Source organism: Sesamum indicum, linkage group LG6, assembly GCF_026168435.1.
Source record: "Sesamum indicum cultivar Baizhima isolate 11 linkage group LG6, ASM2616843v1, whole genome shotgun sequence".
Classification (NCBI taxonomy): Eukaryota; Viridiplantae; Streptophyta; class Magnoliopsida; order Lamiales; family Pedaliaceae; genus Sesamum; species Sesamum indicum.
In genome coordinates this window covers 5538789-5553029 of record NC_142662.1, presented here as the reverse complement: position 1 = coordinate 5553029, position 14241 = coordinate 5538789, and the positions used below count along the sequence as shown (strand labels likewise).

The 14241-nt window shown below is 32.3% G+C and overlaps 1 protein-coding gene across 1 annotated transcript; it reads right to left on the bottom strand.

The window, feature by feature from the left end:
- Window positions 1-1273: 1273 nt before the first annotated feature.
- LOC105164951 (uncharacterized) lies at window positions 1274-4588 on the bottom strand. The gene is made up of 3 exons (XM_011083802.3): window positions 3998-4588; window positions 3854-3911; window positions 1274-1545 (listed from the first exon to the last, which is right to left on the bottom strand). Exons 1-3 carry the CDS (start codon window positions 4447-4449, stop codon window positions 1483-1485), a joined length of 573 nt encoding a protein of 190 aa, XP_011082104.1. The 5' UTR covers window positions 4450-4588; the 3' UTR covers window positions 1274-1482.
- Between the last annotated feature and the right edge of the window lie 9653 nt (window positions 4589-14241).

The window sequence follows — 14241 nt, the reverse complement described above, 5'->3', positions numbered from 1 at the left end:
TATATATTTTTCATTCACAAAAGAACGTTGTGAACCGCAACACCAGAATTTTTTATATGCATATAATATATATAAGTTATTTTTTTATTTATTTTTTGAAATATGATATGTTGTTCAGATATTTTATTCTTATCTGTAATATATTTTAAAAAATTATTTATTATATACATATAGAAACGACATGTCATAATGACTAGTATTATCTATAGTATATATATAAATTCTATTTTCACTCACAAATTATGATTACTTATACAATTAAATATATCCAATTTAATCTTAATAATTTTAAATAGTTATAAAGGTGTGATAATTTTTTAATTTATCACACTTTCTAATTATTTAAAATAACTAAACACGTCCATCAAAATATGTACGTATAAGTGTATAAATATATACAATTAAATATATCCAAATTTAATTTTAATAATTATAAAAGTGTGATAATTTTTAATTTAAACTTATAATCTAGTAATTAGTTTTATTAATATATCAATATATGAATTGAATAATTTAATATTTTAATTATTAAAAGATATAATTTTATATAGAGATTTAATTTAAAAAATAATAAAATAATTTAAATTTAAATTAAAAATTAATACAAAATAATAAAAAAATTTATGCATCATATTACTCCTTCACATATACATTATTTTGACATTTCCTTTATTTTTTTGTAATTACATAAATATTCCTAAGGATATTTCTATTTTTAAAAAATTATATTGAAGTTTAGTCAGTTAAAAGAGTGGCATTTTAAAATTTTAAAAACTATTAGGGGTGGTTCATGTAGTAGTTTGTATAAAAGGGCATAAAAGTAATTAGCCCTTAAATTTTTTTGGGATCCAATCAAAACCCGACTCAATCCTCGATTGAAACCTGTTTCTAATCCTAATCGTTCAGTATTGACTAAGGTTGGTCATTGTTCGTTGATTGGAACGTCAAAAGTAGAGTGAGTAGGCATAAAAATACTATCCATAGGTTGTCTATAGAACATACTTCCAATACAAATATGATTGGACTGACAATTACTAGTACAAGTCTGACGCAAACCAAACCATATTGAATCTATGAATCTAATATACAAGTTGAAAAAGACAAGGATGGGAGGTGGGGTCCCCTTTTTATCAAGATTTTTACGCTAATGGGGTTGAATACATACATATTAAATTAGCATTTTTAAAAATAGAGAGCGCAGTTTAGTTAAGGCCTAAAAGCCATGTGAAGGTGAAATAAGACCCCCAGTAATGATGTAGAGGCACTGGAAAAGTGTGAGAATGAAAAATTACCACATAACCGATGATCATGGAGCATTTCATAAGAATTCTCAAATTCACAACCTTCACCCATCAACTCTTCTATTGCCACTGTCATTCAATATGAACCAACACCAAAAAGAACAACTCTCAAGTTGACATGCTACATATAACAGACAGGTTGCAATTCCCTACAACATAAGATTTTATACTACACATAGCACTAGCATAGTTCAGCTCCAGAAACAGCAATTCCAGCTTCCAGTGCACCAGCTGACATTAAACCCTGCCAAACAAGGATTTCAAATTGTCATTTTCAATTCTGAAAAAAGATCCTAGGTCTAAATTAGATGAAGGAATGACTTGAACAGAAGAACTTATACCACACCCACCCCTAGACAAGAAGAAGGGAAATCAAGTGCAGTTATACAACTGAAGCCTAATCATGCTCATTCAGTGCCAATCATCTAAAAACCAATTGGGCTTGCTTCCTACAAGCTATGAAGAAACTAATCTTTTACAGCCTCACAACCCCACAAAGAAATTACAGTCTCCCATGGAAATGACACCAGAACATACCATTCTTAACCAACCCAGCTTGCTAAACAGTGTAAAGGTTCAAATATCAAACCGTCCTCTCTTAACTATAGATCAGTAATTTTTTTTAACTATATTCGAGCTTTGAGAAATCACCAAATACTTTTCAGGTATCCAAATGCATCCAGCATCCCTTTAGAGGGAAACTCATTGGTTGCAACGTAGACCTCACAAGGAAAACATAGGGCCCATCAACTTCTTAAAAGTAATGAGTGAACAAGGGAATGGAGTTCAGCAATTAAGATAGAAGAGCACAGGAATGAAACCAAAACAAGATGAGAAAAGAGACAGGAAGAGACTTCTCCAATGTGTGCAGAATATGGCGTGAAATGAATCAATATATATAGCAACTAATTTGCAACTTAGTCAACCTTTCTCATACCATCTCATTATAATAGCATCTTCATTGGTAAAATGAATATACTTCATACTAGATATTAAGTTCCATAAATGACGCTGCATTATTATAATTGTGAGTCCAGTAAAAAATAAAATAGAATATATTTACATTGCGCTCTATGGTAACTAAATATACTTGTCATCTCCAGGTCTGAGCATAATCCCTTTGCACTCTATGAGATGATCCACCACAAGTCTCTCATTCTATGTCCAATCTAGGCACTCTTAACATTTGCTCGCATGCCAACTTGACTATTTACAACAGGTAAATACCACATAAAAGGTTCAAATTGGAAGGATTCTTGCCATCTACATGTCACAGAACATGGAGCAACTAAGATTTCAAGGTAACAACAAGCTGAGCTTATTTTGTATTCACAGCTGAATGGTCAAAGTTCCTTGACAAGCTTGCTTCGATGCCACTAGGGGGAAATAATTTTAGCACAAAATTTAGAGTGGAGGCAAGTATGAATATAGAAATGGAATGCACGGGCTATGTAACTTGAATAAATTAAAGATATGAAGCAGAGGCATATATGAAACTATTAAGCATCATGGACATAGGTGATTATGCATTTCAAATGATTGGTGTGCTGGTTCTACATGTCTCAACATGGCTCTAGGGTTATAAGAAAAAAAAAAATAAAGGAATTATCACAAAACATACACTGAAGTCTGGATGGTGGATTTTACTCTCAAAGAGCAGACTTTGTTATTGCGAGAAAGAAGCAAAGATATGAAATGGTTGCCTAATCTCCATAGTCAAAATAAGCTCCTTTATTCTAAGTCCATATATTCACAATTATCGTGTCAACCCAGTGAATATGCAAAAAACATTCTCCTTCACCCAACCAAAAACTCAATATTTCAGCAACTTCTGAAATGCAATTCATACTTATCCCAGTTCCAACCAAGAGTAGCAAACGGGTATATAATGGCACATAAAGATCCCTACGGCATAAAAGCATGCATTGGTAGCAAAAAAGAACAGTGACTGGTGTATCACATGAAGATGACAAAGCAACAAAATCTGAAACCAATAAACCATTTATACCAACAGAAACTAGCAAATCATAGATAGATCAGAAAATGTATATGAATAATTGAACATCATTCATCTAACCAAGATGAAAGAAACTATTTTTCTATTATGAATATTTTATATTTCTAAGCAGGGACACTCCTAAGAATGAGACACCTTACACCAGGCATTCATGTGCAAGCAATGTAGTGGCTAAGACCAGCAGTGAGGCAGCGTATAGTTTAAGAATTGACAGGATGACCCCACCTCCTCAGGATTGAGTGTAGATTGACTGAACCAATATTCAAATCCAATGCAACACCAACCAAATATTTAGAAATTGGATAAAAGTATGACAACAACAAAAAACAAATTCAATCCCTTCACACCGGGTGCTTCCCATGTACTATGCACGTAACTTGATCCAGACTTAAACCCTTGTAGACCCACGTGGAGTTTTCATCCCCATCCTGCCCGACACTACCCGCCTCCGTTCTGATCAAAGAGATTAGACGATATGCTCTCTCTTTTCGATTATCCGACCAAATAAAAAGGGAAAAAATACATAGAAATTTACCAGCTCAGCAACTGGAGATTCCACGTTAGCTCCAGCACTTGGAAAGGAAAATATGTTCCTGGAAAATCAATGTCAATTGGAATCAATCAATTTATCAAGTTCGCGGAGGAAAAGAAAAGCAGAGAGGGGGGAGCCATCAAGCACCTGATCCACTGAGGCATCGTTTTTTTTTCTGTTCGGAGAGCAGATATTCCTCCCGGTGCAACGAAGCTCGAATGCAGAACACCGTCACCTCCCATCTTCAAAATGACCTCCTTCCCCTCGTTGCTTATGAATTCTTCATGTTCCCAAACTAGGTGGGTCTCTCCACCAACATTGACATGAATCTCTTGAGGCTTCCGATTCCTCGCCGCCTTCTCAAGAAAGTCGTCAATAGGAATTTTCTTGATGTCACCGGCGGCGATGCTATAACGCAAGGCGCCATCATATCCCGACTTCGGAGTCGCAGTCAGGACGTAGTGATCTCTGATTGTGAGCGGCGACTTGGTGGAGTTATAAACTTTGATACACCCCATCTTACCACGAAACACCTTAGGTTGTCCGACGCACGCAACGGTCACAGATGCAGTAATTTTGGTGGGTATGCTATTCAGCATTTATCAAACGCAATCACGGCTAAGGCATTCATAACAGCGGTAGAGCTTTAGCAAGGGAACACATGAGTATCCGGCCAATGACTCCAAGTAAACAGCACGTTTTTATGGGTTTGGTCTGCTTGAATGGCCCAATTGAAATATCATCCGGCTATAATTGCATTGGGCATCTCATTTTATAATGATGAAAGACAGCTCTCTTGGGCTGCACCGACGACAAGTTCTCTGCCCATTCAGTATTAATAAATTACAACTAACTCCTTCAAGGTTCACTGTAATTATAAATATCTTTTTTACTATTTGTAAATATGTCAAATATGCCATGATGGCTCTTATAAATAAAATGTGTGTTTAAATTATTGATTTGTGACCTTTGATATATTTTAATGTTTCATAAATTAAGGTATAAAATTATTTTCTGGCTTTGGTTTGTTTGGTTTAATTAAGAAGAAAGGGAAATTAAAAGAGGAGATAAAGTGTAAAGTCAAAGGAGATGGAAAGAATAATAAAATTATTTGGTCCCATTGAAATCAGAGTAAACGATCAAATACTTTTTCTTGTTTAGTGTGAGAAAAAAAAAATCTTAATTTTTGTAATTGTACTATGATTAACTATTTTTCTTTTATACAATAGAAAATAAACAACTTAACGTGATACTAAAATAGTTTTATTATATAAAAAAATTAAAATCATATTAATAAAAATATTCATCAAATAAAATTTTTTTTTTATTTTAATAAAAAATATTTATTAAAATAAGTTTCGTGCATTTATTCTAAATCATTCAATTTAAATAAACAAAAAATTACTCCCAATAGTTCACAGTCATCTATTTTATATAGAATATGGCATATAGCTTGGGGCCTAATTTGGATTTGGTTGTATTTATTGTACACAGTCTTTATTTATATGCAATTTACATCTTCCCAAAAAAATAATTACTCTCAATGATCCACGACGTAGTTCCTTTCCCAATAAAAATTATGCACTAGCTATTAGTAGGAGGAAATTTTGATTGAAAAAAATTATATACATAAGTAAAAATTGTTATAAATTTAGAAAAAATATAAATTTATTGGCTTATCACTCCTAATATAATATAAAGAAAATAATACATGGATTTCCTCAAATCACTTTCTTATTCTCTTCAAAAGCTATTTACATATGAAATACATGGTGGTATTTATAGACCACCAAAATTGTGGTTACAAAATACACCATAGTTATTATAATTACAAATTATAATGGGGGATACAAAAGGGTATAACATATTGGGTATTAAAAATGAATATGAAGAGGTGTATGCATTCATATATACATATTATATATAATACTCCCCCTTGAATGCATATCTCTTTATCATATATACATCCTGCCTCGCTAAAAACCTTGCCTGAAAAAATCCAATGGGACAAAAATCAAGGCTAAGGAAAATAGTACAGTTGTATAATCTCCCCCTCAATTGAAGCAGATATCTTTCAGGTGTCGCATGCCAATATTACATACGAGTTATTTGAACACCTTTGTTGGTAATGCCTTCATAAACAAATCTGCTAAGTTTTGACTTGATGAAATTTGTTGATCATCAACTTTGCCTTCCACTTGAAGCTCGTGAGTGGAGAAAAATTTTGGTAATATGTGCTTGGTTCTCTCGCCTTTAATATAACCATCCTTGATTTGGGCGATGCATGCCGCATTGTCTTCATATATTACTGTGGGACTTTTCTCGATTGATTCCAGTCCATATGATTCATGCACATAATTATTAGTGATCTAAGCCATACACATTCACGCCCAGCCTCGTATAATGCAATTAATTCAGTATGATTTGATGAGGTGGCTACCAAAATTTGTTTGGTTGAACGCCATGAAATAGCAGTTCGACCATACATGAATACATATCCAGATTGAGATATAGCTTTATGTGGATCAGATAAATACTCCGCATCTGAATAACCAACTAATTTGGTAGTTTTGGCATCGTCATGCCGTTCAAAATATAGTCCCATGTCACTTGTTCCACGTAAATAACCTAGAATGTGTTTAGCACCATTCCAGTGCCTCTTTGTTGGTGTTGAACTATATCTTGCTAGTACATTAACTGAAAAGGCTATATCTGGTCGGGTATTATTAGTAAGATACATCAATGCACCAATTGCACTGAGATATGGTACTTCTTGACCCAAAATCTCATCATTATGTGCTGGAGGACGGAACGGATCTTTATTAACATCAAGCGATCGAACTACCATAGATGTACTCAATGGATGAGCTTTGTCCATATGAAAACGCTTAAGGAATTTTTCTATATAGTTCGATTGATGAATGAAAATTCCACCCTTAGTATGTTCGAACTGCAGGCCGAGACAATACTTTGTAGTACCCAAATCTTTCATCTCAAACTCACTTTTTAAGTAATCAGCTGTTTGTCGAATCTTTTCAGGAGATCCAATAATATTCAAATCGTCAACATACACAGCTATGTTTACAAATCCCGACTCTATCATCTTTATGAATAAACATGGACTTATTTGATTATGATAAAATTCTTTCTTTATTAAGTATTCACTAAGACGATTGTACCACATATGTCCTGATTGTTTAAGTCCGTACAAAGACCTTTTCAATTTGATGGAGTACATATGACGAGGCTTTGACTGTAATGCTTCAAGCATTTTTAATCCTTCTGGGATTCTCATATAGATATTTGTATCCAATGACCCATACAGATATGCAGTTACCACATCGATGAGCTGCATTTGCAGCTGTTTTCAATTACCGATAAACTAATCAAAAATCTAAGTGTGGTTGCATCCACTACAGGTGAATATGTTTCAGTATAATCAATTCCGGGCTTTTGAGTAAAGTCTTGGGCCACAAGTCTAGCTTTGTACCTTACAACTTCATTTCGTTCATTTCTCTTGCTTATAAACACCCACTTACAACCAACAGGTTTGACATCTTTTGGTGCTGGAATTATTGGTCCAAATACTTCTCGCTTATTTAGCAAGTCTAGCTCATCTTGTATGGCCTTTTTTCAACTTTTCCAATCATTTCGATGTTTACATTCCTCCATAGTTTGAGGATCATTTTCCTCTTCATCCATGATTTGGACGGCTACAGAATAGGCAAAAATATCATTCATTTCAATTTCTTTTCGATACCAGCATAAACTGTTATGAGCATAATTAATAGACATCTCGTAACTGTCCTCGAGATCTTGCTTATTACTTTTAGAGTTATCAGATAAAACCGTTTCAGGGACTTTATCCTTAGAGACACTAGTGGTCACATTAGTATCGTGATTAATTGAGACGATATGTTCCTTTCTCTTTCGAGGATTTGCATCTTTAGAGCCAAGTGGTCTACCATGCTTCCGGCGTATTTGTGACTCAGATGTATTTATTTATTAAGAATCACTTCAGGGACTTCTATTTGCAACACTTTGCAAATGTATGATTCGTTGAACTTCAAGTTCACTACCATTTGTCAGTGGATCCATAAAAGACATAGATGTTGCATTTCATGCAGTATCTTTCCTTTTAATCTCGTTATCTACTCCCCCTAATGCTGGGAATACTGTCTCATTAAATTGACAATCTAAGTACCTAGCAGTGAATTGATCACCGGTCATTGGCTCAAGGTACTTAATAATTGAGGGAGACTCAAAACCAACGTAAATTCCCAGTCTCCATTATGGCCCCATTTTAGTTCGTTGAGGAGGGGGTATCGGGACATACACCGCACAACCAAACACCTTTAAATGAGAAATATTTGGTTCTCTTTCAGAGATTAATTGTAATGGATAAAATTTATGGTAAGCGGTAGGTTTAAGACGAATTAGAGCCGTTGCATGCAAAATTGCATGCCCCCATGCCGATGAAGGCAATTTTGGCATCATTAATAAGGGTCTAGCTATTAATTGTAATCGCTTAATTAACGACTCTACCAGGCCGTTTTGAGTATGTACATGAGCAACTGGATGCTCTACAACTATCCCAATTGATTGACAATAATTATTGAAAGATTTATAAGTAAATTCTCTCGCATTATCTAACCTTATCCTTTTAATAGGATAATCAAAAAAATGAGCCATCAATTTAATAATTTGGGTTAACAGTCTTGCAAAAGCAAAATTTTGGTTGACACAAGCTTACATGTGACTAACGTGTTGATGCGTCAATCAACACCATAAAGTATTCAAATGGCCCACATGACGGTGTTATTGGCCCGCATATGTCTCCTTGAATTCGTTCAAGAAACATAGGAGATTCTATATTCACTTTTGTCATAAATAGCTTTGTAATTAATTTTCCAAGAGAACAAGCCGAACATATAAAATCACTTTTAACAAGGAACTACAGGTCCTTTAGTGGGTGTCCATGTGAATTTTCAATGATTCTATACATCATTGTTTTACCTGGGTGGCCAAGTATATCATGCCACAAAGTAAAAATACTTTGATCAACTAACTTCGAGTTAGTGATACTATCTGTTTCAACGGAGCTTATCAATGCGCCATATAAACCAGAACTATATGTTCTCATTCTTTCTAAAACTTGCTTCTGGCCAGTTTTATATATTGTAAGGTACATATATTGGATGCCATTTTCATTCATAGTTTCAATATGAAGACTATTTTGTCAAATATCCTTGAAACTCAATAAGTTCCTTTGTGATTTACTAGAATATAAGGCATCATTGATATGTAATCTTATTCCTTCAGGTAACAAAATAGTAGCTCTTCCGAAGCCTTCAATAAGATTACTAACTCCTGAAATAGTACTCACATTTGTTCTTGTCATTAACAAGTTTGAGAAAAATTTCTTGTTTCTCAGAATTGTATGCGTAGTGGCACTGTCAACAAGAAATGCTCCTTGTCATTGAGATTTTGTAATGGTCTGATCCATTTTATATAAATAAAATAGACATATAATAAGTAAAAGAACACTTCATTCATAGAATATAAAAATATTACAAGATTAAAAGAAATACCCTACAAATGAAAGTAAACATTTGAATAATAGAAACATACTGATAACATTTGGGATAAATCTAATCAACAAGTATGTAGAAATTCTCAGTAATGTCACCAAACTGTAAGGGCAGCTCAGGGAGATTTTTGTCATCGTTTTCAATAGACTGGAAAATATTTGATGCATCCATGTGGGTATTGTCTGAGATTCCAGCCTCAACAAGATTAGTCTCAACATCTTTACCCTTTGCTTTCACAAAAGCCTGGTATAATTTGACCAAATGTTGTACCGTACGACAAGTATGGGACCAATGTCCAGACATCCCACATCTATGGTAACGATCTCCATTTATAGTTTTCTCTTGTTGATTCTTTACCTTACTCCTATTGTTCTTCTGAATATTAGGATTAATTCATGTATTATGATGATTTCCACGACCACGATCGCCACGACCACGACCATAATGATGGCCCCGTGGTGAGCTATGGTAACGACCACGCCCCTTTCGTGAAGAAGTAGCATTTGCTTCAGGCAATGCTGCTGAATTTTCAGGAAGTGGTTTGGAACCAATGGGTAGAGTTTGATGGTTATTCAACAAAAGCTGATTATTTTCTTCAACAACAAGCAGACATGAAATCAACTCTGAATATGTTTCGAACCCACGTTCCCTGTACTGCTGCTAGAATACAAGGTTTGATGCATGAAAAGTAGAAAATATTTTTTTCAATATTTGTTCATCTGTCACATCTTTCCACATAACCTCAATTTTGATACAATTCGAAACATTTCAGAATTATATTCAACAATTATTTTGAAATCTTGTAGTCGCAATTGTATCCACTCAATCTTGCACGTGGTAATATTACAGTCTTTTGATGGTCAAATCAATCCTTTAAACTCTTCTAGAGTTGAAAAGGACTTTTGACTGTTAAATATTGAGATTTCAGGCTCTCATGAAGATGATGACGAAGCAAAATCATTGCTTTAGCACAGCCTTGCTTAGAAACAATAGTATTTTCTTTTATTATTTTTTCCAGTTTGCTACTTGCCAAATGTACATCGGCATCAAAAACCCATGATAGGTAGTTTTTTTCAAAAACATCAAGAGCAACGGAATCCAATTTTGTGAGATTGGCCATTAAGCTATAACAAGTTAATATGCACTTTTAGCATAGTATTCAATATATACATATAAGTAAAATGAAATGTATTACACATGATATAAAGTAGAAATGACATGAAACATTACTAACATTAAGTAACATATAAGTTACTATGTAATTAGTTTGAATTATTATGGCATGCATATATACATGGAATTCAATATATTTAAGTTTGGTTTAAAACTTATAATGTTACAAATAGCAATTAAAAGGTATTCATGCCAAAATTATTTTCTTAATAAATAAATTTTGTTGAACATGAATATATTAGCAAAACATGCAAAATACATACATGGGCATATGAAAGAAAACTATGTAGGTAAACTAAGTTAATAAAATTAACTTCAAGTTAGTCATATTTTAATAACAATAGCTATATATGTTATCGAAAAAATTATCACGTATCAAATAAACGAAGAAGCATCGAACTTCTTGATCAAGCCATTATCCAAACACACTTCAGGTGGTGAGAAAATCAAAATATTATACTTATCATCGCTTCAGGGATTATATTGCACATAATTGGTACAAAATATTTCACCTATTACTTGAGATGATTTTAACTCATTACTTACTTTAGGAAGCAATGAAATTTTATAGAACATATCCACTTCAGGGGATAAAATTAAGAATTGTATGCCTGCTTCTGGAGGCAATATCACATCCACTTCAGGGGATGAAATCGAGAATTTATATACATATATATGTCTACTTCAGGAGAAATTGAAATATATATAATATAATTACTAATATTTTATTATGAAGAATCAAGAATAAAAGTAACTATGATATTGTAGAGGTAAACAAACAAAGAATAAAAATTATACTAGAAAAATTAATATTCTACCTGGATCGATCGTAACGTCATGCTGATAACGTGTTATAAATTTAGAAAAAATATAAGTTTATTGGCCTATCACTCCTAATATAATATAAAGAAAACAATATATGAATTTCCTCAAATCACTTTCTTATTCTCTCCAAAAGGTATTACAAGTGAAATACATGGTGGTATTTATAGACCACCAAAGTTGTGGTTACAAAATATACCATAATTATTATAATTACAAATAATAATGGAGGATACAAAAGGATATAACATATTGGGTATTAAAAATGAATATGAAGAGGTGTATGCATTCATATATACATATTATATATAATAAAATATATATATATTTTTATCTTTTTGACCTTATACTTTTCCACAAAAGAAAAGTTGGACTTCACAAAAATTTCATATACATCTAATTTTACTTCTCTTCCAACTATTTTTAAGAATACATATTCTAAGTCATTTGAACCTGTGCATTCCGAAGATTATTGGGATGTATCGGGATTTGAATTGCTCCACGATCCTACTACACCCTGGTCGAAATCAAACAACACGTATTCACAACGAGATGGATTGGGCGCAAACACGTGCACGACAACAAGCCCAACAAAGAAATTTTTCAACACAATCAGATGTGCCGGTACCGGGTTGCTAGGAATAATTGTATACTTCTTGTATTTTTTATAATTGCACAAAAATATACATTATTACATTTGTACACTTAATTGTAATTTTTTAAATTAATACAATATTAATTTTATAACTTTTTAGATTTTAATATGTTGTTAAAATTAATTATATATAATTAAATTATACAAAATTATTTAAACAAAAAAATAAGAAAAATAGCCAAGTCGTGATTAGAGATCCGACTTGGTGTCGTGATCTCTAATCACGACATCAAGTCAGATCGCGATTTGTTCAGGAAATTTATTTTTACCAATTTTTTATTGTCTAGTCGTGATTTTAAAACACGACTAGACATATTATTATTACCATATTAAAAATAATTATATTAATATAATTTTTTTATTAATAAAAAATTAAATAACTCCTCGCCTTCACTACCCTCTTTCTCTCACACACACATATAAAAAATTGTCTTTCAATAAATATAGAAAATTTGGTTATATGGCTTGATGTTCATTCAAGATGAGCACTCAAATTGTTATGAATTATTTTTTGATAAAACGTAGGATTTTGTAGATTTTTAGTAAAATTTTTTACTTTATAATTTAGCAAATGAATTTTAATGTACATGGTCATTAGACAGAAATGACATGTGATATAAGTTTAGTTGTATTTCATTATAAGTAGCAATTACATTTTTCAATATTTCAAATATTATTCCTTTTTTCTTTCCATTGTGTGAAATTTTAAAATCTTTTGACTCAAATTAATAAAGTACTTGATACTAACTCGATCAAGTCCATTTGCAACCCGACCCGTTTTGAACTTTTCATTGCAACCCCACCCATTTTTAACCTATTCATTTAAACCTATTTGCAACCCCATCCATTTGACCTAATCAAACATCCAACCCGACCATTTACCGCCCCTTTATGTACCTAAACTAACCAAGGGGGCAGTTTGCAAGGTGGATACATTTGAAAGGGAAGTTTATGTAACCTCCATAGTAAGAGGAGGAATTTGTATAATTGTATATTTCCATAGTAGCAGTGGGAGTTCAGTGTAACTAATACTAAAAAAATAATTTTTTAATAATATTATTATATCATATTTATAAACTTTTTAATAGTATTATTTTCCTAATTTTTTTTAATGTTTTAAAATTATTAAACTGGTCCATTGGGTCCAACCCAACGAGTGACGGGTTCGAATCCACGAATTTCTTGAGAACCCGAGATTTTGCAAATCTACTCCAAACTCAACCCGTTACTATTCCTAAAACCTTTATATGAATAGTATGATTTTATATAAAATATTTTCTATAAAAAAAATCACAACAATATGTAGTTTTCAATTTCTAAAAAAAATTAGCTAAATATCTTTTTAACGGTATCAATCTAAACTGAATTTCCAACATACAACGTTTGTTAAGTGATAGGATCGTATTTTGTGCCTATTTCATGTAATATTTTGATCTATTTTGTGAATAAATGCTCCTAATTAAGTATTATTTTGCAGCATTAGGACAAATGAAATGGAAAATGAAGAAAAACACCAAAATGGAAATTCGGACAGGACTCAAACTTAATTTTTGGCAAGAATTTGGAGTTGTTTGGATTACCTTTTGATAAATGAGGAGTTTAACCAGAATTATAATTTTATTTCCATAAGTCTTTTAGTTCAATTAGGAATCTACTTTTAATTCTAGTAGAACTACGTATCTAGCTATTATAAATAGGTGATGTAATTCCACTTTAAAAGACAATTTCTAAACTCTTCTATTTCTCTAGTTTTTATGAGATTTTTTTACTTTGCTTTTCATGCGTTCTTCCATTAGCATGTCTAGCTAGTTCTCTCATTCCGGTTGAAGGGTTGAAGATTTGGTGAATGCTTAATTCCAACAAGTTGTGAGATCTAATTTATGCTTTCTACTTTTATTCTTATTGGTATTTGTGTTGTTCTTTGCGTTTTTATTACAAATAATCTGATTTATTGTCAAGAATATTTGCCTAGTCAATTGAACTTGCAAATCCGTAAGTGTTTGTTTAGTTCAATAACTAGTGGTAGCATAACATAATTGATTATATAGAAATTTTCGATTGTGTTGTGGGGAATGCACAATCTAACTTAAATAAATTTTCGTAGGAATTTATTGGTTAGAAATGGGTCTTTCTAATTCTTAATGTTGTTG

Excerpts from the sequence above, each read along its gene's own strand:
- LOC105164951 (XM_011083802.3), bottom strand. The coding sequence starts at position 4,449 with ATGCTGAATAGCATACCCACCAAAATTACTGCATCTGTGACCGTTGCG. Across the intron at positions 3,912-3,997 it reads ACGATGCCTCAGTGGATCAG|GAACATATTTTCCTTTCCAA; the intron begins GTGCTTGATGGC and ends TTGATTTTCCAG. Across the intron at positions 1,546-3,853 it reads AATCTCCAGTTGCTGAGCTG|GGTTTAATGTCAGCTGGTGC; the intron begins GTAAATTTCTAT and ends CTTGTTTGGCAG.